This window comes from Anopheles arabiensis, chromosome 3 (assembly GCF_016920715.1).
Source record: "Anopheles arabiensis isolate DONGOLA chromosome 3, AaraD3, whole genome shotgun sequence".
NCBI classification, from domain to species: domain Eukaryota; kingdom Metazoa; phylum Arthropoda; class Insecta; order Diptera; family Culicidae; genus Anopheles; species Anopheles arabiensis.
In genome coordinates, this window is record NC_053518.1 from 6,336,430 (window position 1) to 6,361,934 (window position 25,505).

General features: G+C 45.1%; 2 protein-coding genes across 4 annotated transcripts in view; both read left to right on the top strand.

Moving 5' to 3' along the window:
* Positions 1–25,505, top strand: part of LOC120901782 — a 77,513-nt gene that overhangs the window by 13,009 nt on the left and 38,999 nt on the right. For all 3 annotated transcript variants that reach the window (XM_040310023.1, XM_040310024.1, XM_040310025.1), the window contains exon 4: positions 24,366–24,469. In XM_040310023.1, coding sequence (XP_040165957.1) covers positions 24,366–24,469 — 104 coding nt within the window. The remainder of the gene's footprint in view (positions 1–24,365; positions 24,470–25,505) is intronic.
* LOC120901786 lies at positions 12,488–14,356 on the top strand. The gene is made up of 5 exons (XM_040310030.1): positions 12,488–12,774; positions 12,843–12,919; positions 12,994–13,125; positions 13,189–13,878; positions 13,943–14,356. Exons 1-5 carry the CDS (start codon positions 12,625–12,627, stop codon positions 14,196–14,198), a joined length of 1,305 nt encoding a protein of 434 aa, XP_040165964.1. The 5' UTR covers positions 12,488–12,624; the 3' UTR covers positions 14,199–14,356.

The following is a 25,505-nucleotide window of genomic DNA, read 5'->3' on the forward strand; positions in this document are numbered from 1 at the left end:
CGGTAGCCGTGTGCGTCTTGCAGCACATGCGGGCGTTTCCTGAAGCAGAGCCTCAGATTGTGGGCTTTATTATTTGCTGCCTTGACATTTAGTGCTGAGTGGCTGAAGGGCAAAAAGAAATTATATTTTATTCGAAGCATACTGTACGGAATGGAATGAATATTAAGTCGGCAATGCGTGTGTTGGTGGAAGATTTTGGGAAAAGGCAATTTGGTTGGGTTCGAATAAATTTGGCGTTTGTGTCCAACTTTTCAAGCAATATTAAACTCGGTTGTTCTTACCCCACCAGCTAGGTGAAATATTTCAATTATGGCATGGGTAAAGAGAATAAATAATTTACAGCGCGCATAATATTCACCTTTTGGTGTGGCGACTGGCAAGTAAGCTAACCTTCAGCCCTCAGTCTTCAAACTGTTTCACGTTTAGATCACGTTCTACGCTCTATTTGCATAATTTTAACGCTCCTCTCGCTTCCTTCCAAATCATCATTAGCGAGCTTGGTTTGGTCGAAGTTTTAAGCGACCTGAAGTTGAGAGTCCTCCTACACAAGCCGCCGGCGAGGGTTGGCCGACATAATTTACCTAATCTTCTCCGGGACACACCGAGAAGAACCATTTTGGAATGCAAAATTGGCGCGCTGTGCAGTTGTCCGAGCGGGGGGTTTTGTGCTCTTGTGGCGCGATGCGCAGCTTATGGCGCATTATTTTCATCAGTCGAGATCTGTGCATTCGCTGTCATCATTTGGCTCGTTGCGCTAAATGGAATTCATCGCCATCAGCAACCATCACCACCATTGCCAACCCGTATGAGTGCGGATGGTGGCCTAGGTTTGTGGGCCACTTTGCGAAATGATTGTTTTATGATGCGCGATGCAAGTGGTCGTCGCCTTTTGCATACTCATCCCTCTTGATCTTCCAGAAGTGGTTGTGTGTGTGTGTGTGCTGTCACTCGTATGAACGATGGTGATGAGTTCGTCGTTGCCGTTTTAGGGAAGGGTATGCGTTGATTGGGCCGCTGAAAGGAAGTGGTCCGCTCTGTGGGGCTTTTGATGTGCGCGAATCATTTGAACGATTTACGGCTTACGGACCTGGTGAATGAATGGTGGCCGGGAAAGCAATGGGGCACGCGGGTAAACGAGTCGTTTCCTTTAGTGATGTTTTGCATAAAATTTGCACTCATCTCAAGGTGAGTCCAAATTTCGGCCCATAAACGTGACGTAGACGGAGGTGCCCAGTGAAGGTAAAGTAATTTGCGTAAGCTCGCAAAATCTTGGACCGGTGGAAAGAAGCTGGACCTTCTGGTGGGACCGTAAATTGACAAAGAAAAGCATAAACTCATCCCCAAGCGAAAAAAAAGGATCCAACACCCCCAACACTACCTCGAAGCTAAAATGCCGCGGGGTGGAAGAATTTGCTGACAGCTGGCGCTAAGGCAGGCTAATTAATTATGCAACTTAATTTGCTTTGGCACGCCCTGGACCAGGTACATCAGCGGGTGTGACAGCGGGATGATACGACAACAGGGATAACTAGGAGGCCGTTGCACTGCGCCTTGCGGGACGACGGGTATTGTGCTCCGGTGTGTTTTGGAAAGAGATTAACAAGTTTGCGAGTCAGATGTTCGTCCGCGGCTCATGGTGTCGGGTATGGTGGATCGGTTTTGGTGGAGTATAAAATAACGATATTTAGCGTGTTTTTGGATTTGAAACGCCCTGAGCGTCTTCTTGTGGCATTTGTGACTACTACCATAACCACAGGAAAAGGATATCAGGATGTTGGGGTAAGGCAGTAAACCCTTGAATGTAGAAGGCGCAATACAATGTTGTCATTTTGAATGAGTTTGATTTGTCCATAAGGACTAATTTCTTGAAGAATCTTCTGAACGTTCAATCTACTCATTCAAGGGTCAAATGAAATCGTTTTCGATGGATCTGACTGCCGGTCGTACAACAAAACGACATAGTAAAACTGCAACCGTGTGCAGTTGCAGTGCAATTCCGTGCCCAATGTCTACCGTGGACACACAAGATTTTGTCACCATTTGTCGACGTGGACGCTGTTGCACAGACGGCGCATCGCTGGACGGTATTGGAGGATGGTACAATTTTCGGCTGCCAATCATCGCTCTCGCGAACGGACAAAACGCATACAGCAGCAGCTCTAATCAATTAGTCGAATTAGCAATTAATGGCGAACAATCTAGTCGGACGAGCGAAAGACGATAGAGCTGTGTCAGTGGCTCAATCGGTGTATCAATCGGAGATTCTGGGGAGAAATTTCATCCCGCTAACACAACGTTCACACAGTGTTGGAACGTTTTGGTGAAGGTGTACTGTGCACGGCCAACGACCGGTGTCGGTAGAATTCGTGTTTTTAATTAAGCCAATGCTACGGTAATTGTTCGAAGTTGGGATGTGTTCCTTTGCGCGGAAAAGGGGGATGGATGTTTAAAGGGGTGAGAGTTTGAATTAAATAATATTATGTATTCTAGCGCACGAAGGAACGAGGAGATTGCTACGCCGGTAGCCAATTTTACGATAACACGAGTCGATTCTATTCGGGAACAGACGTAATCTGCTTGAGGTAGATTGAAATTTGATTATTTAAACGGGAAGAAAGCTACGCGATGAATTGGCCGGATATCTTAACATAGAATAACCGAATCCATCCAGGTGGATTTACGTTTGCTTTACGGTCGAGTGGTTAGCATTGAATCGTGGCCACCCGTTGCTGTCCGTTCCCATTGCAGTTGACTGTACCGGCGTGTCCTATCAAGTATCACTTACATGGGCACCTAATTATGATATGACGTGAGCAACCATTCATTCCATCTCTCTCTCTCCTTCTCTACATAACGAGACCAAGTCTCATCATTTTCCGTTTTTCTGCACCCCGGGCAGAGCTAGATGCGAAATCGATCAACTCTGGCCGGTCTGCGGTGGGTCTGTTAAGCTGCCAACGCTTGGTTCACTGCCAGTCAGTGGATGAAAAATCGTTGATCAGCCAAACGTCCCACCTGGAAAGACATCCTAGCAGCTCTCCCCGGGTGGCTCAAGTTGGCGACTGACGCGAAACTGGGCCCCCGTAATTGATGGTGTGACATATTCGTTTATTGTTGTGTAGACATCTTATTAATGCAAACGAGCTGAGCGCTACGCTGTGTCGTACATCAATGTCAGAATTTTTGGCAGTGGTCTGAAGATGATGCGCGCTACCACCGACTGTCACGCTTGATCCACTTTAAGCCCCGGGTACGATACGTGCTTGTTGCTGTGTGTTCGATTACGAGAGCGTGCTCTATGCTTGTGAGCAGCACTACTCGACTGTACGGTTTTTTGGCGGTTTTGGTGGATTCTTTTCTTGCCCCCAACATCTCCATTCTTTAAAACAGTGCACTGCAAAACTGCTAATTGCTGTTTGATTCTACCATTTTTTTGTTTACTGTACTGGGCAAGAGTGGTTGTATTTCATTACTCAACGTCAACGTGTGGTTTTATGGCAGAGGAAAAGATTGATTAGAAGCGCTGAGACCGAGCCTTGTTGATTATAGTGCGTCAGCGTACCCTGTTGGTGCAGTGTAGCGCTAATGATATATGGGAGTGCAGGGCTTATTTTCAAGAACAAGACGGATTATTCTAATTCGAATCCACTTGATGGTGATCTTTTAAAGGTCACCACTGTGTGTGGTGGTTTATTAGTTCCATCTTCTTCAACCTATTGGCACCGATGTCTATGGTCATTTTAGCATCTGTCAGATACACTAACAACTATGCTACGGCTAACGCCATCTATCACAAATTAAATACACTTTGATTAGTATACAGATTGAGTGTATTAGTCCGGACGTAATAAGTTATTCCTTTTGTAATTAAAATAACTTTATCCCTAACTACCTCTCCGCAAAGGTTTTTTGTCTGAATTTCATTATCTTGTTCAACTTTCTTTCGTGTGGATATAATGTGTGGTATGATTAATAATTAAGTGATGGACGTTGATGCCCAAAACGGAAGCTTTCGTAACGCATGCACATATTAGGCAGTGAAAAGTATGTTAAACACACACATAACAGCAACATGTCCGGACGCTGATTGTGTGTACTCAATTAGGCTTACGAGTCAACTTTCACTCAACCTTGCTGTGCCTATCTCTTGAAATTATTTACCAGAGGACTCGACTTCCTCTCCATTAGTGTCTAGCACCGGCAATCGAAGGACTTATCGTTCCTCTTCAGCCGGTGGTTGTGTGTGTGCGTGTGCTTGTATTCTTCAGTCCTATTCTGGCTCGTTTGCTTGTTTGCTCCCCTCGGTTAAACCTCGGGTGAGTTTTATTGTGCACAACCTAAACAAAGATGGCGACAAAGTTCATCGACCTATTTTACCGCAAAAAAAAGGAAGAAAGACCGCTTCCGTCTTTCCCTCTGCGTAGGCCGTAATTCGATAAATCCTTCCCCGGGCTTGGGTTCAGTTACTAGGACCGGGATGCTTGAAATTTTCTGCAAAAAGGTTGTGAATAGACACGGGTAGACCACCCACACTCGTTGCGTTTTCTTGGGGGAAGAAGTTGCTGCTGTTTGTTGTTTCCTTCGCATGTTAACCAGTCGTACAGGGATGATTTTGGGTACTTGGCAAAACCTAGATCATACCTCCGTTGCCACGTGGAGACGAAACCAGCTCGATGTGTTTAACCTAAAATAATTCTGTCGCTTTTCTTCTGCTGGATGTACTGCTCGCAATCGGCACCGACTTCTCCCACGTCTAAGCCTGAAGTGAGTACGTAGCAACAAAAAGCCGGTAATCGAAATTGTCACCAAACATGCAATCGCAAATTTCGTACCTCAATCGTCCCACTTTCGGGAGTTCAGGTTCAGCGTCGCGCTGGTGAACTGTCCAACGAAAATCGAGTGTATTCAGAGGCCACCTTTCCGTACTGTAGTAGGAGACTGTTCGCTTTGCCCTGTTCCCGCAAGGATGGGATGATGCAGGTGTTGCTACATTGAAGTGAATCAAACCGGTAGGGCTTTTTTGCAGAACCCCTAGGTGAAGGGAGTTGCCTGCCCTGCTTAGGGATTTGAAATGCGCAATGGATAAATAATGAAACACTCAATCTATAAATCCCCGTCGCTCCTCTGCACGCCGGGTGGAGCGAATGAATTCCGAGAAGATGGCTGTAGTAACTAAAGTAACATGCTCCATGTGCCAGCAAAACATGCAGACGAAGGTGTAGTTTTATCTACACTGCACGGCGTACGGGCGAGAATCGAGCCCGAGAACGATGTGACAAGTGTGAGCGGGTTATGTGGTAAGCTTTTCACATGTAATGGAAAATCCGGTTCACGTCGAGGCTCGAAGCTGTACTACCACGTAAAGGTTGTACGTACCTAGCTGCACAGCGAGCTGAGAAGTGTTTCCGGCAACTTTTCAATAACATTACATCGAGCCTAGTGAAAATGTGTGTTTGCGCTTCTCTGGAACCTATCAGAACAGGGGGGAGTTTTGCAACCACGGGCTTTGACGCGGTCGGCGGAAATGAAGTACGAAAACAAACTCTCGGGAAAAGTAGGTTTTCCTGGAGAAGTACTCAACCGTGTCGAGCGAGATTTCATTGCACGAAACCGGTTCGCGGTAGCGACTTTTTCGGAAACTTAAGCTTTGATATTGGAGACAGGCAGGAAGATAATCCCTCGAATTCGGGGATGAATGCCTGGGAATGTAACGGCCACCAATGCTATGTACATCGAATCGGTGTGAGAACTCACAGTCCGCAATGGAGGATACCCCAGCTCTGGTCAGAGATTTAGAACTTCCGGAAAAAAAGTAGAAGATTGACACTAAAACCTTCATCCTTTGTACGGTCGCCAGCTCTCCTGGCAATTGTGCAAATACCCTGCTGACAGTACGGGGCTTACTTTTGCTTTGCAATTCTTTACCTTCTCCATCCACGGTGTATCATTATCGATCGATTTTTAATGCCTTCGGCTTACAAGATGCGATCCGACAGCGAATGTGCAAAGTTGTTTTTCCCCCAACTTCTTAAGATCTCTTCGATATTGAAGAGGCGCGTAGAAAGTGCATCACTTGCCACCGTGGTGGATGAGTTTCCAAGGAAGTTGTTGTTATGGTCTTTACAATCTTGCCTATTGGTTGTGAGGAGGAATGGTGTCAGACTTGCGACGACTAATAATTTACTTCAGAGCCAGTGTTCAGTTTCTATCTCGGATTTATTTACGATTCAAAGTTGGTAGACTAAAGGTAAAGGAATGGAACTAAGAAAAATCTCAAAACTTTTATGACAACCCAAACCATTTGCCACTTGGAAGTAAATTGGAAGTAAAAATGAAAGTATCAAAGAAACAAAGAAAAAATAAGCCATCCTGAAAGACAGCGGAAAACATCCACTCTCCCCTTCAAAAATCTTACAAACTTCACGTTGGAATGTTTAATAATTGAGGCTCAAAAAGTTTTCCCTCCCTTTGGCCACCCGGGATTCTGTACGAAAAGGCAGCATACTTCTCATAAATATGTCCATCAATTGCAGGATAAATTCCTTTCCCCACATAATTACAGCGAAAAACGTTCGCTCGCGCTGTGGTGATTCGTACCACTTGGCGGAGATTTCCCGAGAAGAAGAGCTTAGCGTTTCTTATTAAACCGTTTTCCCCTTTAAAAAACACGTTTGTCTAATGTTTGTGTTTTTACTTTGTACCGAGTAGACGCACTGGTGTTTAAAGACGCTTCTTACACCGGTTTTGGGTCGCGATTGGAATTGGTGTTCGATTTCGCAGCTTCGAGAGTTTGCTATTAGAAGCTGCCGCCTCCTAGCGGTCTCTACATTCCGTTTTCCGCCCGATTTGAAGACGGAGCATGAAAAATAAATTGGAGACATTATAAGGTACTTGACGGCTGTAGGCCTCTGTTGGCGGTTCGGCAAGGATGGCTGCGCATTAGACCGCCTGCTCCGAAACCGTCATGCTCGAGCAAACCGCAGAAACGGTGGTGCCGGTACCTGTCACCATCCAGCAAACGAACCGTGTTGCGTTCGGTGGCGTCTGTTTGCCAAATCGTTGGGCCTTGATAGCTAACCATCACCCGGAGGGCATTTGTTTAGTCTGCCAACGACATCAAACGGTCGTCTTCGCAGCAAAACTTCGCAAAAGGTCTAAGAATGTGGATCCAAGGACAGGAACTGTTGGGTGGAGTGCGTCTATCGCTTCAGTTTCTTTTTTCCCGCATGCCGTTTCGTTGTACAGTGTGTAAAACCCCCTAAAGGGCTATGGCGGCCGCCACGATCCTTGATGGGAAACGACATCAAGCGGTTCGAGGGCCGATGTTTTTGTTTTCCACCAGTTTTGCCCTGGTATGTTTGTGTTTGCGTGAGGAAGTCTTTTAGCCTCGGTGTGCCTAACCACCCGAGAGACCTTCCCCACGCGGGAGTCCTTTACACGCAGCTGAATAAAGGGGGAGGGAGAAAGAACCCGTGCCGGTGTTTCGTAATATCATGACTGCAGACACATACAGGATGGGTGCTTTCTTCCTTTTACTCGGATTTAGTTGTATCTTGTAAGAAGTTTGCTCAAGGACGAAACTGATGTCTCCGTTTCTCCCGTGTTCCTGATGCACACCGTTGCCCAACGTCGTTTGATCCTTAAAGACTTGGCACGGTACAGGGAAAGGAAACAAATGAGAAACGACGAACCGCTCGAGCGCTGGTCGGAAAGGAAGAGATTGGATTGGATTTCATTGCTACAAAGAAATTCAATTTCGACCCAACGTTTGCGGTGCAAATTGAAGGCGAATGGTTTTTTTTTTTGTCTTCGAGGAACGTGTTTGCCAGTGTCGCACCGTGTGTCCGCTGCTGTCCGCCGGCTCGGATTAGTGCCCCGTGTGCTAGATGAAAAAGACCGTGGAAATTTGACCAATCCTAGCCGGGTCGGTGCTGAATGAAAAAGTAAAGCAGTTAAAATTGTGGATGAACAATTTCTTTGTGCAATTGTGGATGTCTAGCAACAGCGACTGAGAATTTTTCTTGCGTCCGTGCAATGGACATTGGGAAAGGTTTGCAGATGCTAATGAATCCATTTTAAAGTTTCATGACGAATGTTGACCTTTTTTCGACGGGTGTGCAGACTTTCACGTCGGAACTAGGGATTAAATTTTGAATGGTAGATTTACCATCTCGTCAATTTTGATATGCAAATTGCATAGTTTCAGGCGTTTTGTAGAGTTTTGTTGTTTTTTGTTATTTCTTTATGTTATTCCAAACAACAAAGTGTGTCTTTAGGTTCTAAATTTTACTTTATACCCTTTATTGATCGGATCAGAAAAAGTTTAGAAAATATTTTACCTCAACTTCCACAGTAAATGAAGTCAAAGAAACAGCAGACGAGAAAAAAACAACAACTTGATTTAATGTCAACATTAGCCATGACGGTCTGTGTAACTTGCCAACCTGTCAGGCACATTAGCTACATAAATCGCACCAGTACAATTGCCCGGCCCGTCCTGTACCATCGCTCCTAATGAAAGGGTAATTACTTTTGCCATCCCTCGAACCACCATGAATAAAGGTGTACCTGGAGCACAGACACACTCACACACAAACACACTCAGTCTTTCTCTCTTTAGCTGAGTGCTTCTGCGAATGAAAAATTATAACCTCCTATTGTTGAACATCGATTACCACCACTGCGCTCCTGTTGTAACGCAACGCGGATCGGTGTTTGCGAGGGAGCTACCAGAATAAAAAGGGTTTTGTCCTGGGTGCAATCAATTTTTTGAGCTGCTAGGGCAAACGACAGTTGAGCTCCCCGTTTTTATAAGCCGCCATCTCCTCCATCGCATTTAAACCTTATCGCCGATGCCGACATACAAATACAGTCAACCGAAAAAGTGCTACGATAGTATCGTCGATTTGTTGGTTGGTTGTGCAATGGAGTCCTTTCGCTTTCCAACAGTCAAACGCATAAATTCGAATTGTTTATGCAAGGAGTGGGATAGAGAGCGAATGAGAGCGATATTTAAGGTGTGGCTGGCCCATACTATACCAACGATTTGGATAGCTGCCCCAGGAAGGGTGATATGTGATAGTAAATTATATTTTGGAAGTATGCTAATTGTGGAGCAAACGGTTGTGGAATTATCCTGGAGAATGCGTACAGTGGGGGTGATATCTGAAGCCAACAATATTTCTTTATGGCGTTCTTTAAACTGTGTATCATAAAAATAAGGCAAAATGAGTTTCATGAGGAGAGGTATCGAAATATTTTCAGTAAATGTATGTTATTCTTTACACTTGCAATATCACATTGCACCACCAGAGGGCAAACAACAGATTGTTACATTATTACATATGTCCTTTTTTCCGGTCACACGTCTTTAAAGTTTGTATTCTTCAAGAGGCAGCACGTCTAACACATGTCGCTATTTTTCTAACCCATCTCATCTTCGAGTTCAATCATTATTATTCCAATCTCGTACTGAGGATTTTCCTCCCTGGACCGTATGGTGTCACTGTTTGACGTGAAAATATTTCGAAACCGTGCTGGTTTCACCTCCAACCATGAGCGTTGTGAACATTCATCTCGTTTCTCGTAGTTCCGCCTTGTATCGATGTGGTGTTTCGCAAAACCCTGCGTTAGAAATTCGCTTGATTCATTAGATTACACACCAACGATATATAATTAAATAAATTATCCCTTTGACCAGTGGGAGAGGATTTGGTCCGACACACACATACAGAAGGTAGTGTCATAAAAGTGCTGGATAGGGTCGCTCGAAATATAGTGGCTGGTCTGCCAGTGACAGAAAAGTGTCTATCTGTGAGGGTGCAAAGTTTCCGGTGCAGGCTAGCGAGAGGAACAAAAAAAAAAGGACATCCTTCCCAACACCTTCTCGCAGGGGCTCGCCACACTATGGTTATTCATTTTGCACGCCAACAGGGGGGGAAAAAACCTTGTGTCCATCCACACATTTTTGGAGGATGGAACCGACGATTCCCGGTGTGCAAAAAACATCCCCCATTTTCATGGCGGCTTTCAGCCCGATTGAAATGGGGCGGGTGTGTGCGTGAGCTTCTGGTTCTGGCGATTGTAGATGACATCAAATGGTACAGCACACACAGTAGACGCCCTGGCAGCAAACTCTCCTCCTCCAGAAGACCTCCATGGTTTAATTCAATATCAATCATATTTCATACAACCCGGCAGCATATGTGCTGGGTGCGGATGAGTGCTCTGCATGCGGTGGCGCACTGCAGGCATGCCGAAAGTATTGAGGAGGTTCCGGTCTATTCCGCCTCCCAGGAAAAAAGGGGTAACATTCCGGCATTGCTACAGGTTTGCCCCTGTCGCTAAACGTCGACTCCTTTTTATTTCGGTAGATGACATCTGCTACTACCGCTGCTGTTGTTGCTCTCCTTGGCCATCCCCTTTCGGTATATCGGCATCACCACTTTAAGACGGCATTTTCTAACGCTTGCCAATTCCAGCACATAAGCCAAACATGGCAATGAATTTGATAAACGTCCTGTCATCGGGCTTTACTTTCTTCTCCCCTCGCATTAACGACTCGCTGTAACGGGGAGTGAAAATATGAACCGAAAATTCCCCGCAAGCGATCCACACGGAACTAATTCGAAACTTCTTCGCACGATAACGATTCCAGTGGGGAGTTGCAATTTTGTTAAGTTTTTTTTTGTTCTTCTTCTCCATATTCTTAACACGGAACTCACTTTGCCAAGAGTTTAGCAGCGTTTCATCCGACCGCTTTATTACTTCGGCGTACATCCTTGCAATGCTTTGGTCGAGCCTGCGACGTTGATGAAAATTCCCGTTTCCTTGTGGCAATCGGGAAACAATTTCATTAGTGCGCGTACAGCAGGCGGCAGGTGCGACAAAACACAGGTGTTTTAGCTTTTTCAACTCGAAGGAAAACACCGGTCACAAAAGAAAGGAAAAACAAACGCGCTTCAACTCCCCGCACGGACCGGTAGGTATACGCCAGACCATGATTGGCGCACGTTTTCGAAGAACGTAAGCCGTGCTCGGGAGGGGAGCCTGTTTTCCCGTGGAAAGAAAAACATGGGACGCAATTTTTACGCAGCTGAAAGAATTTTCCCGGCTGCTTCCGGGAGATGCTTTCAAGCTCGTATCGCGTCGCGCTTCTTCGTTCATTAGGGTTGGTTGGTGGTTTTTCTCGGAGCTACTGAGTTTCCGTCCGTGCGCGGCAGCGGCGTCCCGGAAGTGAAGTCTATTCGCACAAATGAATTATCTTACCCGGAACACTTCAAAGCGATATCCGATAAACGTGATGGCAATGCTTATCATTCTTGGGCTTGTGAGTAGTCGTTTCGTGTGGGAGCTTTCTGTTCAGTTATTGTAAATTGTTTGCGGCAAAGTTGTGCAACGGCATGGAGTTTGGAGTTTGAGCCAAATTTGGAGTTTACTTGTCCAAGTATTATGAGTATCCTTTTACACTTTGATGATCCTGAGAGTGTTCCTGGTGGTTACATCCAATCTATTGTCATCATTTCCTTTTCACCAACTTCTGTCTGCCTAATATTGGAACTATATTTTTAGACTCCAATATACCCAATATCTTTGCAAAATCATCAATAGCTATCGGCGGCCAATCCTTTGTGCGGAGGACGTGGTTAACTGCCATCAGCACAACCTCACAAGTTCTGTGACCTGTTTGGGTCGATTCTAACAGCCTTTGAAAGACGCTTTGCCGCGTTTTGTTGCGGTGCGGACTTTCCAAGGTAACATTGGCCATAAAAATGCTTTTCCGACGCGGGAACATGCGCAGTGCCGAGGCGGACACCATCGAGCGACCGTTTGCCTGTCTTTTGGTCCTTTGGCAGTTCGCTCCGTCGTTTGGTTCCGTGTTGCAATTCGTGTGGAAAATATACATCGTAGAAGTGGGGGGAGAGGGGGGGGTGGAGGTAGGAGGAGGGGAGTAAATGTAGAAACGATACTACTTTTACTTTCGTTTACGTTGGCCTTGCATGTCGTTTGATTTTTGCATACTGCCGGGCGGTGAAAGGGTAGAATGCCAGTCAAACAGACAGTTTGACTGGAACATAACAACACTTTTCTCAGAAGCTCTGTTCATATTTATGATGGGAATGAAAATCTACTCAAAACTATGCTGACAGATGGGGGAAGTCAATGTGGAACATGCATTTTTTAAATCATGTGCTTGATGTGTAAAGTTTTCGCGAAAGTTCCAATGTTCCGGAATGGAAACTGGATTCTCCATGCATCGTTACAATGTTATTGAAGCAATATTGTAATTGAATTTTAGTAGAGTAATTGCGTTTACGAGAGGCACTTCAATTGATTGCCTGGACCTTGATGCTATTAATTTAATTTACATGTAAAGGCTTAGACTTTTGATTGCAGGGTATTAAAAGTTGTATATAATTGAGTGATTTTACTGGCCACATTAAACGTGTCGCAGGATATTGTAATAATCTAATGTAATCGAGGATTTAACGTAATCAATCATTGAAAAGATCTTTTAGTTACAGCGCAGTATAAAACGTTCCCCATTTAAGTTCCCTTCGCATTTGCTGTTTGGAAGTCAGTAGTGTGCTTCTCAGAAGTATTTCTGTTTTGGTCATTGTGGAGATGAATTTTCCATTACATCACCTCGACAGAATTGGTGCTGCTGATGTGTTCCGATACGATGCTCAGCTTAAGACTATTGTGCAAGTATTGAAACATAATCGCTCTATGGACAACGACGAGCAACTGTTCGGCTCAAATTTGACGTTGGGTGTAAGTAATGTTTTGGTAGCTGTTGGCACAAGACAAGGTATCCGATTTAATCCTTCATCTTCCTGCAGAAACTAGTGATTGAAAGACCCGAGCATTCTGTGCTGATGTGGCTATTTCAGTTGATGCAAGTGTATTTAAAGATAAAGTATGTGCTTGACCACTTGCGCCGCGATTGATCTATATCTGTTATCATTGTTTTTTTACCCCTGTCTAATGTAGCTTACATTTTCGGAGTTATACGAATGCTGAAAACATTCACAGCGCACTGGATAAGGGAGAAATCGATATAGGCATGGTGGTCGAGTCGATCGAGAACAGCACTGTGAACAAACTGTTGTTCGTAAAGATGGAGTAGGAGAAACGAGTGTACATGACTCTGTTTAAACACTTTCTAATGCTGTGTTATATTTGTAGCCAAAATCTTTACCTACCCCTGAACCATACCCATCACTCGGACACCTACTTCATCGACATCTTCGCTCGCAATCTGCGCTGTGCGCTGGTTGGTTTGGCGCTGTTTATCGTACTGCTGAATGCGCTTTTGACGCGTAAGCATGCCCCGGTTCGACACCTGCTGTTTGTGTACGAACTGCTCAGCGGTGCCCGGGCCTACCCGCACCCCAGCGAACACGTGCCGAACCGTACGTTGCAACTGCTGCTCGGAATCGTGCTGCAGATCTTCAGCTGTGCCCTGGCCACGTTCCTGGTAGCACAGCTGTCCATTCCCAGATCGGAGCTGCCGGTGCACAACTTGAAGGATCTAGCCAAGCATCCGGAGTACAAGGTGTGCATACCGACGTTGAGTAGGTTGGCCAGGCACATTCCTGCCTTGGTAAGGGGTAGTACGCATCAGAAGCGGTTCGATCACGACTGTCAGCGCTTGGTGCAGGGAAAGGATCCGGAAAAGCTGGCCGATTATCTTTGCGATCGAAACAATTTCGTCGTCATCCTGGCCAGCGATGCCACGATGAACCAGATATTTCACGATGCCAAGCTGCTGGAAAGGATGTGCGATATCATACCGATCGAAAGGAAGGTCGTAGTCAACTGGCTCGCCCTGCCGTACAGTGGCGCGTTCAAGCACGTGGAGCAGGTGAAGCAGTTGTGAGTTGTTGATTTGATTGGTTTGCTTGCGATTTCATTGACGGTTCGATATCATTAATGGCAGCTTCATTATGGCGCGCACGACTGGACTGCTGCACAAACCGTACCGTCAACTGGTGGGCTTCTGGAATCGGCAACCGAAGCAGAAGAAGAACCGTTGGGCAGATATAGAGCTGGCCAGCTTGAAGATTTTGTTTCTGGGCTATGGCACCGTCGGTTGTTGCAGCTTGGCGATGCTGTTAGTAGAACTACTAGTGGCAAAGGGTTTGAAAATCTACAAAATTGTTAAAGTCTACAACACTGAAACATCTCGCAAATGAATCGATAGAAGTTAAAAGTGAGCTTTTGTGACTGGACATGTATAACTTTAGGCGCTTTGTTGTTGTTCATTGTAAAACAGCTCTATATAACTGCACTTTACACTTTTCACTAACACATTCATTTCACTCATGCTCGCAATAAATTGAAAATAACATTCGTTGCTCGCACTACATCTTCCGCAAATCCATTTGCGACGCTCGTCTACATCCTTTTCGTGGCAGTTTAATTTGTCTGATAACGAGCAATTAATAGCTCGTGCGGCTGTACTGTACATCCGTGCTTGCCCGCAAATCGTACCGGACGGTCACGTAAACGATTGTCAAGTGTTTAAATCGATTTACGTTAATTGCTACTCTGCCATCAGCTCAGCTTTGCTGTGTTTTAGTCTTTGCGCTAATATGCCAAGTGCTGGAGTAAAAAGCAGTAGCATACCTGGTAGCACACAAAAAGAGCAAACAGTTTACAGTAAAAATACCAACCACCGCCGGCTTTCCGTTCGGTTTTACAGATATTGAGAAAAAAAAGAAGAAAAGCACACAGGCAGACACACAGGCCAAACAATTTCTATTGCGCGCCTGTTCAGGAACGAGTTTGCCAGCTTGCTTTTTTAGTGTTTACTCACCATTGCCAACGGTTCGTTGGTGGAAGCTGTTCGGAAGTATCGTTAGCTAGCTACGTCCTGGTTGGTCCTGGGGGCAGCGCCACGGCCGCCGTGTTGGCTCCATTGTTCTTAGAAGCGATGGCGATCCGATTGTTTGTTTGGCTTTTCGAAGTGGGTTGGTTGGTTGGTTTCAACTTCGTTTGCTTTCGTTCGCCTGTGGGCGCGGAAAAAAAGCGAGAAAAAAACATTGCGAACAACACGGCAAGGCGGTGGAGGCTTTTGATACTTTCCCTTCGGCTTTTTTTTATTGTTGTAGCGGCGCTGGTACCACAATATTTATCCAAACAGTGTGCCCCAGTGTATGGGAGGGAGGAACAGAAACAATGAGCAAATTGTTTGCGGCACTTGAAAACGTTTAGATTTTTGGTCGCACTTTTAGGGGTTTTTTTTTCATTCTGCAGCAATGTTCAATGCCTCCCACGAGATGGAAAAGGGTGGAAGAATAGAAAATCTTTAACAAGAAATGCTTTATGTTAGCGTCTGAGCTGTGTTTGCTTGTGACGCGAGGCGTGTTTTCGCGACTACAGGAAGTTTGTTGGAAATTCGTTTCAATAAAGAGATCTTGTTTACATTAATATTTCAAATAAACTTCCGATGAATGGTTGTTTTGACTTCGGAATGGAAATGCACGTTACGCGCTGAGAAATAATATCGAAATCTATTTTTTGTGATTATTTGCAGAACCGATACGTCTTTATACTTGGTTCCGTTTATTTTTGATAAACGAGCGAAGCAAAGCAAAGTGCCTAAAGGTTTCAAAGGGGATTCCTTCTATTTACACAATTAGAAGTTTAATAAAATTTAAAGGAAAACTCTCTCTCCCAAACATGCGAAAAGAGAATTTCAAATATAATTTCTCGTCTATAAGTTTCCAACCTCATTTACCAGCAAAAAAAAAAAAAATCAATACTCCGCGCCTCCATTTCGCATGGTTGGCGTGTGCTGCACAACTTCTTTCACGGGATTTCTTACACCTCATTAGCCCGTGTGCACCGTTTACCCTCTTAATTATGGTTTGCCCGTCCATACACTCCGTGCCATGTTGTTTTTTATACCACGCATCCAGGCCATGAGTGTCGCACCAGTTTATTTAGCAGCTCATTAATCCATCGTCAATGGAACACATCGAGCAGCAGAGTTCGCTGATGGTTTCACTATCTAGCGACAGTTCAAACAGCTGCTTTGCTGGATTTGTGTGTTGGTTCCAATCGCTATATTCCTGCAGTTTATGAATGGTATATGGTATGAATGGTAAAAAATATGGTAAAAAAATGCAGAGTAAACCCCCCTTGAATATTTTCATATTTTCTGTCTTACTACATTGTTCTCCTCTTTATTCTCCTACCTGAACATGGTTCGGAGGTGGGCTGTGTATTTTTTTTCCACAGCGCGCTTAAAAGACACGTAAAACCTTCCCGCATTCAGTGTCATCTCACGCCAGTCATATCCGATTCACGCCTCATATACTTCAATCCGGAAATTGATCATAAAATTCCGGAAAGGGCTGCATCATTAAACCTGTTTCCTGGCTGCACGGTAATCGACCGCTTGGTTTTGTGCCATCCCCAGCATAACATGGTAAGCAACATATGGGGAAAAATGGTAAGCCCAACAATGAGTTTGAAGTTTTTTGGAGCTTAAGTTTTGTTCTCGAGCTTATACGGTCCCACGGCACTTCATGCTGTGGAACATCTTCTTAACAAAACAGAACAAAGTAACGCAGAACTATCGAAACAAAATATCCCCAAAGAGAGTCATCAAATGGCTAGCAAACTGAGAATGATAAAGTAACGTAGTAGAGTCAGAACCCTCCCAGGAACTAACCGTCCGTCCGTTTAAAGTGCTCGCAAGCACATCCTTCTTTTACAGGATACACAGGATACATGGCAACCGGCCGAAACGTTTGCTTTAATGCTAACGAAACACTGCGATTCCACGTTGCGGAAACACTCCATTTACCGGCTCCCGATAGCGGAACTGAGGAGCTAAAACCATCGGGCTCTGCAAACCGGATGGAATCGATTGGCGGTTGTGAACCTGGTGGGGCCAAGTGAGCAGCATTAGGATTGTACACGTTTTATTCGCCAGCACACACATTCCTTCGAGGGTTTACCTTTATGTCTTCACCTACCACGGATAAGAAAGTAATGGTTTTTTCGGGGCTTTGGGGCAAAATTTTATTGCCATCCACCTCCTCCTCCTCCTACTCCTCTCCCTGATTGCCATCAACCATTACAACCATTGTGCGGTTTGTACTGGTTTCCATGTCCGCGCAATGGGAGAGGTTCTAAAGGATATGCCGCGCTCTTGGAGCGGTTTGAAGTTTTACACGACCACTCCAAACGGCAACGGGTCGCGGGAGACTAATGAAGGCTGCTGTTAGTTTTAGCAGAGGCCGAAAACTTTTACTCACCATCGATCCGCTGAGTGTGTGTGTGTGTAGTAGTAGTAGTAGCAGTAGGATCCATATCCTGGGGTTTGTTGAAAACAGCGTCAATATTTGCCCACGCTTCCAGCGTCCTTGTCCAGCACACAATGGAGCGGATGAATTATGGTTTGTTGAGCTTGGAGCTGTTTTTCTGGGATGCGCTGGCAGCTTTCATAGAGTGAACGCACATTAATGCACAGGGATGCACCGAAAACTTTCCCACAGCTTCGAGTGAAATTTGCATGAATAGGTTTTTACGAGTTTGCGGAAACCGCTGGCCCTGTAGCGGTTGGAGAGGACTTGTTTTCGGTACTGGCGTTATTTGTTCCAATCAAACAGTTGATTGAGCTTCCAGAAGAGCATACGAGCCGCTCTCCGGCATTTAATTAAGATTTGGTTCAGATCTGGTGCAGCAGCATTTTGTGGGTTGTCCGGGGCTTGGATTGCAAGAACATGGACGTACCTTGTCAGGTACGCGATTGGATGGAGTCGGAATTTTCGAAAACTAATTTAAACCGGTACATAATGACCAGTTGAGGTTGAGGTTAGGTCTTGTAGTTGGTTTCTTATGGATGTTGGTTGAGTTCTTACTAGTTACCAGAATGCATTAATGCTATTAAACTGTGATTGTGATGAAAAAACCTTTTTTTATCTAAAATACTTAGACTTCCATTCAGTTTCTCTTAAAAGGCTTTGAGGAGTAAACATTAACTTGAATCGTCATGTATCATGGTGTACGTGATAAAAATATCCTGAAGATGTTATCAGCGCCGCAGTGACTTGTCATAATGTTAAATTCCCCGTCACACTTGCTGTGAAAATCAGCTCCAATATATGGAATGTAGAAGGTATCTAAGACACCTTTTACTAAGCACAGGTGTCAACAGTCGCTGCTGAATTGACACTAACAATCTAATGTACGTACGTGTCATCACCAACTCAGCCAGAGCAGTCCCTGTCATAGCTTCCCACAGCCTTACAGCGAGCAAACGTTTGCTCTCCATTGCAGCCAGCTTCTTACAGCAACATGTGTTCTCTGGTTGTCTATGTCCTTTCCATTTGCCAGCAGATCGTACATTTGCTTTGATCTTTAGCGCGTACCATCATATTCTCTCGTTAATGAAACATTGGTGATTGGAAAAAAAGAAGCTGAATCTGATTTATGCTGTGTTTGATTGGAATTCCAAAAGATCCTTGACAGTCGCGCTTCATCTTCGTTGTCATGTCGTTAAGTCTGCCAGGACAATAAAAAAACAGCGAAAAGCTGTTCTAGGAATGACCAAAAAAGCCCGCACAGCACGCGCAAATCACATCTCAGTAGACTTGTTTTATTAACTTTGTGTTGGTGGGCGGCAAAGAAGAACGTTATGCCCCGGGTAAATGGTGCCCTTCGCGTCCGTCCCAGCTTGGTCCTTACCGGAACGAAGGCGAGTGTTTCTAATGGCATTCTGACCATAGCGACTGGACATGAGCAGTGGGCAAAACAAGAAGAAAAATTCGCATCGCCATTGTGTCACACTAAGAATGTCCCGCTGCTCGGTACGGTGACGGTTGCGTAGTGTTGGACCTTATATCCTTCGTAGAATTCGCACCACTTGCTGCAAGAATTGTGTACCAAAAATTGTAAATATAGTACAAGGCGAGGAGACTAGCCTTGCGGAGGACAGGCATCTGGAAGGGGATGTGTGAAGTTTTGTTACAAAATGTATGCTGTTGGTCTGAAGAACTTGAAGTACAATGTTACATTGTGTACGTCCCAGAATCTGGCCCCAAAATCCGTCCCTCGTGTGGCCTTCATTTTGGTGGTAAGATAGACTTGACTTTCGGGGAAAGGAATTATCAACACCTTGTTGTTCCTTGTGTCGTCTGACCATGTGTGTGTGTGTGGTGATGGTACTCTGTGTTCTTTTATTGACTTTTTCGCATCCCTCCTGGAAGCTAAGCTTCTTTTGTTTGGACATACCTGTGCAGTCAGTGCTGGGGCGCTCTCACTCCTCCTCCAAACAGAGCCATGGGAGTGCATGGGAGTGTGACGCAGGACACGTCGTCATATGCTCCTCGTGGGAAAAGCTTTTGCTAGTTGTTTGCACTGCCCTTCGCTTACATTTGCGAACTAACCAAGCGTGAGTGTGTGTACTATGTGCAGCAGCAGCAGCAGCAGCAGCAGCAGCAGTCGGTTTTGTGTGGTTTCAGGCACAATAACACGCACAAAATCACATGCAAGCTGCAAACTCGAGCTTCATTGCCGCAACGCAGAGTGGTGCCGAGGATGACGACGGGCTTTTGCCATAAACCACGGATGAAATGAAAGAAAACAAAAAGTTAGTTAGTGAATAAAAAATTGGACACAAATGGTCTCGGCAAAACATAAGCTACTCATGCTTATACCTCTATGCGCCCACACCTCTCCGGTATCCAGTATCGGGTAGCAGCTCTATGCTGGTATGTGGTTTTTGTGTGCAGCAAAACGGTCCGATGCTGTTGGCTGAGTGCGGTATCGGTTAAATGGGTGGGAAATATTTAGCACATGGTTTTCGGCGGGGTATGCTTGTGTGTTCTGTCCCTTCCCGGTTGGATGCATATGCATTCAGTTATAACTGTGGGTGGGAAGAATGATGTGTGCGTGGGAGGGGGGGGGGAGGATATACAGTCCGCTTTGCAGCAAAATTTGTGAAAGCATACTTACAGTTGGAGCTTAATTTTTTATAATCCTCTTTTTGCCACGATGTTGGAGAATGAAATGATCAAAATATTGGCGAAATTTCGCAATCATGTGAAACGTTCGGAATAGTTTGTCGGCGGGGACTGTTTGTACTATTGATTGAAATTTCCAAGAAGGTAAACACATGCGTTTCAGCACACATTCGTCGTACGCGTTAAATTGTTTGTGTTTGAATATCAATTCAAATGAAAAGCTCCATGCAGAGCTTATGGCCATTTGTTTTTTCATGTATGGTTTGGGTGTGTGTGAAAAATATATTTCAAAATTTCCCACAAACATTTGATGGTGTAGTTAATCGCTTGGATTGCAATGGTTAATGAAACAGGGAAAAATTGTGCTTTCATTTGTGCATTTTCGTTTACGCAATGACATTAACCAAAAAGGCTTTTTACACGATTTACTTACAGCTTCAGGATACGCTTCAGATTAAATACAATTCAACCTCTTCATCCTTCATTTTAGCTTTTTTCCACAGCAAAAAAGGCTCTATAACGAACTGTTTTCCATGTAATCAGTTTTGGTTGAATTTCGCTTAACCCACTTTATTTAAAAAATCAATCCTCACATCAAAGAAATTGCCCAGAGGACGCACGGACGCGTGGCAAAAGGTCAACATTAAGCGACTAATAGAGTGTAATCCCTGTAGATGATAAGTTATGCAAAGGATTTAAGCTTCCCGACCCTCCCACATGCCATACGCTTGCCCCAGAGGTGATAGTGTAAATGGGGACATGGATTGCACCAAATTTGCATAACAATAAGGCAAAACACACACACGGCAGTTGCAGCAAACCGTGGCAATATCTCAATTATCGACCATTTATCCACTCTGTTTGCCGGTTGGATGGGTTTGAGCAGTTCCCTGCCAGCTCTGGGTAAAAGATGGTTTACCGTACTGATGTGGAGGAGCAGTGGATGGAAGCGTGGTATGACGGAACCGACCGTGCTCGAAGGAGGCGAAGCGTTGATTGCTAATTTGTAACAACTAGTCGTATCGTAATCACGTGCCAACAGCATTATCCCATGCACGGACGAATGCCTCGGCGCAATGTACACCACACCACACGTCATCATCCATCCACGCTTCGAAACCATCCGGAAAATGGACCATTTCCTGTTGCCCCTGTTACGGCCCCACCTTTTCCCTCCGAGTTTGCGTAATTTTTCCCGAATGTGTATTATGTTTTCCCTGTTTGGTGTTTGTGTGTGTGAGTGAGTTTTTTTAGCTCTGGAAATAGTAACACGTTTCCATGGTCATTCATTCTGCTCGATTTAATTCAATTTTATGCACCTTCACGTTTTTGGGATGCTGATTGCCGCTCCCTTTTCCACTCCATTCTGCTGCCGTTGGGATGTTAGGGGGAATTTGATTTTTCGCTGGGCGGTGAATGGTTGTCCCAAGGGAGCTGGTTTTACACGTGCCCTGCTGTCAATGTGGGCGAATTATGCCGGATTATGACATAGTTGTCATCAATGTTGGCTGTAGCAACTTTAAGCTGACGAGATATTTAGCAAGGTCACTGATGATAGCGAAAGTTTGGTTCACGGTTCATTACCACCATTCAATTAACATGTCAACTGTTCAATTAATAGAATGTAAAAGAATTATTCTCGGAATTAGGAATCGATGTGTTTATTCTAGGAAAAAAGTAGCAATAATTGTTGCTTTTATTACTGAAAACAGACAGCAATGACGGCTTCTACAGCACTGTAAACCCTGTGTTTGTAGCCTATAATCTTCCAAACAATGGCAACTCCAGAATGGTAACAGCATGTGACAGATTACTAAATTATTGATACATACAGAAGTATTTCAGTTGCATCCACATCTCCTCAGAGACTCCTTAAAGTTTTCCTCGTAATGTTCAACAACACGCAGAGACAGTTCTTTGCAGAGACGATCATAAATTCGGAGCCAAAAATCTCAGCCACGCCTGGAGTCTCTAGTGCCTTGCAGAGCTGGCGCAAGATTCTTAAAAGCCTTCCCAACAATGACGGGGCCCTATAAATAATATTCAAACAGTGTGAAAGATAAAGTACTGGGCCACGCACTGGTTGCCCGTGGAAAGGAAGTTCCCTTACCAGGTCTGACAGGCTCAGGGGAAGGACTGTAAAAGTGTCTGGCCGTATGCGTGCGTATGTGGGTTTCCATCTGTGAAGCTCTGAACAGGCGCTGAAAGACGCGCTTCCCATTTCAGTGCTGTCAGGCGTGAAGAATTAATTCCCCGGCGCGCGCGCGCGAGCGGATATCTTCAATCGCAGGGACACACACTGCTTTGCGTCGGTTGCCGGAAGTGTGGTCTGAAAGGAAAAAAGAAAACGCTGCTTCCAATAATCGTCTTCGATGTCACATAAATCAACTGCGTACAGGGAATTGGGATAATGCACGCATAGCGTGGTTGAATGTGGGTCGGTTTTCATCTTTTTTCGGTGGTGTCTCTTTTGAGTTCGGAATTGATCCTGTTTCGGGGCTGCAAGAAGTGTGGCTTGGCATAAAAGTTAATTGTTGCTTGGTAACGGCTCGGTTCCGGTCGTGCGGTGACTTATGTAATGGTTTTCTGGCGACGGCCGGGGAGAGGGTTGTGTAAATCGGTCATTTTTCATACACAAAACCATTCACAGCTGGAAATGAGATCATTAACGCTTGGGAATTGGGTGGTTCGGCGTTTCATTCGGGTTGAATCTGGTGCAGGGTAGCAGCAAGACCCATTTCCGGGATGCATCTTGGAAGGGGGTGTACGCACGTAATGAGCTTAAAAGCAGCGTCACTTTATTTAAAAGGGTCTAAAGCGTCTGTCAATAAGAAGTAGCAGTGGAGTGTTTTTGATGTCGTCAATCGTTATCAAGCCGCTTTATACTCACAAACAAAACGGTTTGATTAAAAGGTTGTCATCACATTAGAAAATATGCCTCAGCTAGAACGCTTTACAACGCATCTTTATGAGCATCTTTTTACCGCCCGGATCACCAATTTGTTTCGGTAGCATACGTAATTTCGTAGGTTCGTATAGGTACTAAATTATGGACTTTTATTCCAAACACAATAATAAACCAACGAGCAGCAACCAAACGATGTGGCGTCAATGATGTAGAGACGTCTGTGGTGTGCCTGCGTCTTACTTCTTCTGAGTTCGACTACACTTTCCTCCGCCGCTGCCGCAGTTGCTGCCAGCCTGCTTCCGCTCACGCAGTTGCAGCTGAAAATATTAACTTATTTATGGCACATTTTATGTGACTTTTGGGTGTATTTTTTGTTGGTACTGGCGCTTTCCGTGAATCGTACGCCTTCCGACCATCAAATTACGCTTTGTTTCCATAAATTAAATCCCACACAAGTGTTAATATGAAGGCGGTCGGGGGCAGTACAAGCAAATGAAAACGTTAGAGGACATGGATAGACCCAAAGTAAAAAAAAAGGGAAGGAAGGAACATGCCGTGTCGCACGTTATGCTTCGGGAACGTGAACGATCACACGATAGGTAGGTGGAGTGTTTTTGGCCCATTTTTTATGTCCGCTGTGCGTAATTACGTACGCAGTACGGTGGTATAAATTCTGCACCCCGCCGATCGTGTTCGTGTTGACGGAAACGTTCTATGTTAGCTCGTTGTTTTTGGAAGTTTTTCGTTTTGTTTTGGGTTTATTAAAAATGTAAACAGAATTCACAATGCCCGAACGAGAGCAACATCTTCCACGGTCGATAGAATCTTGTCACGGTTACGGTTATTTGTGTTTGTGCAGGTCAAGAGAGACCTTTGCTGAGTTGTCTAATAACCAATTCCTAAGGCTATTCCGGTTCGAAGGACCAAAACGCCATTCGTGAGCTCCTGCTATCAACCATTCTTCATCTCGCGGGAGAGTATCGCTCGATCGTACCGGACACATAAAAACGTTTAATGTGCGTTCGACCTTTGTGCGTGTGTGTGTTTGGAAAAAAATTATGATCAACGTTCCGAAATCCATAATTAGACCTCCGAGATGTACACGGTTCTTCTTTTTCGGACCTTTCGGGCCTGTTCTAATTGGTACCTACCGCTGTGGAGAAACGCCTCGCGAGAAATTGATGCTCCGAGCTGAACAAAACATGTCTTCGAAATGTCTTCTGCACCGACCGAATACCCTCTAATTATGCACCTTCAACGACGGTGAAATGTTTTGAGCTGACCGACACCGATGACGGGGGGAAGGGCCAGTTTTGGACAGATGCCATCTCCCTGTTGTTCGGCTGTGGCGCCTTTATTTAACATAAACGTATGCGAACGGATCGTCACCGTTTCGTTCTATCGAATCGGTTTACGAATAGTTGAAGCCTTTCCCACTAATATCACGCTCTCTTTCTGTTCTCTTCCATCCGCAGATGTTCCGGCAAGAACCACTGCAGCTTCATCTTCTCGCAGGATCACCCGTTTGCCGTCGTCTGGAAGGAGGGCACGGTGCGCATCAAGTACATCTGCATGGACGGTAAGTCACGTCGGTCGGCTTTTGAATAGTTAATTCCACTTCCTCGTCCGCTACCACCCCACACCGCCGCGACCGCGGTGTGGGAGTTCTGTGGGACACACGTACTTCGGCAGAATAGCTGGCGGGTAATTTTGCTCTCGCCGGCGTGCATCTTACCGGCGCCGGTGTATATCCGGTGCCATAATTTATGCCTAAATAGATAATGGGTCAAAAGGCTGTCATTATCGTTCGAGCTGTGCGGTAGGAGTGTTGGTGTGCCCGGAAAATGAGAGCCCGATATGAATTTATTCAACGAAATTATTAGAGTTACTTGTTGGGGAAGTTTCACTGACTGACTTTCGTCGCACCAAGGGGACAATGTTTAATTTGCTGCTTCCGGATGAAAAAATAGGCCGAATGTTTGTAGAAAATGCTACCAAAATTGTGCTATTATGCTGATTTTGTATGGATAAAACGTTGCGTCATTTTAAGTTTTGCATTGATTGCTTCGCTTTTATATCCAACGCCTCGGATCACATGCATGCATTGTGTTTATGCATAATAGATTTCCACGTCATACGCCATGCAAAGTGGCAAACTTGGCTTTTGTCGTCATATCACAAGCTAATCGACCATTCCAAGCCAAAAATAAACAAAATAGAACAGAAAGACAAAAACCGCCACATCTGCAAGATTGGTACGCATGCGAAACGCGGAACCCACGCACCCCACGCCGCTGTGTCTCTCACGTGTTCCTGCCCTTGCTAATGCTAATTCCATCCATTAGGCACACACACACACACAGACAGACAGGTCGGGAGGAAGACGGCTGGCGCACATGCCAAGGTCATCCGGGTGATCTTGGGAAGGGCTTCCAGCGGCAAGCAGAACCTTTATAGAACCGCCTTCGGCTACGCCTGGCGTTGCCCTTGACACACGTACGCCATGTCGGGATGTCCTTTTCGGCGCCGCGGTGTCTGTGTGAAAGCGGCTTGCTCATTCTTTGTGCGAAGTAGCTCAACATTGGGTTTTTTTCCCCTGCTTGTAGGGAACGTGT

Coding starts and splice junctions, on each gene's coding strand:
- LOC120901786 (XM_040310030.1), top strand. CDS start 12,625: ATGAATTTTCCATTACATCACCTCGACAGAATTGGTGCTGCTGATGTG. Junction 12,920..12,993: donor CAAGTGTATTTAAAGATAAA/GTATGTGCTTGA, acceptor TGTCTAATGTAG/CTTACATTTTCGGAGTTATA. Junction 13,126..13,188: donor CTGTTGTTCGTAAAGATGGA/GTAGGAGAAACG, acceptor TTATATTTGTAG/CCAAAATCTTTACCTACCCC.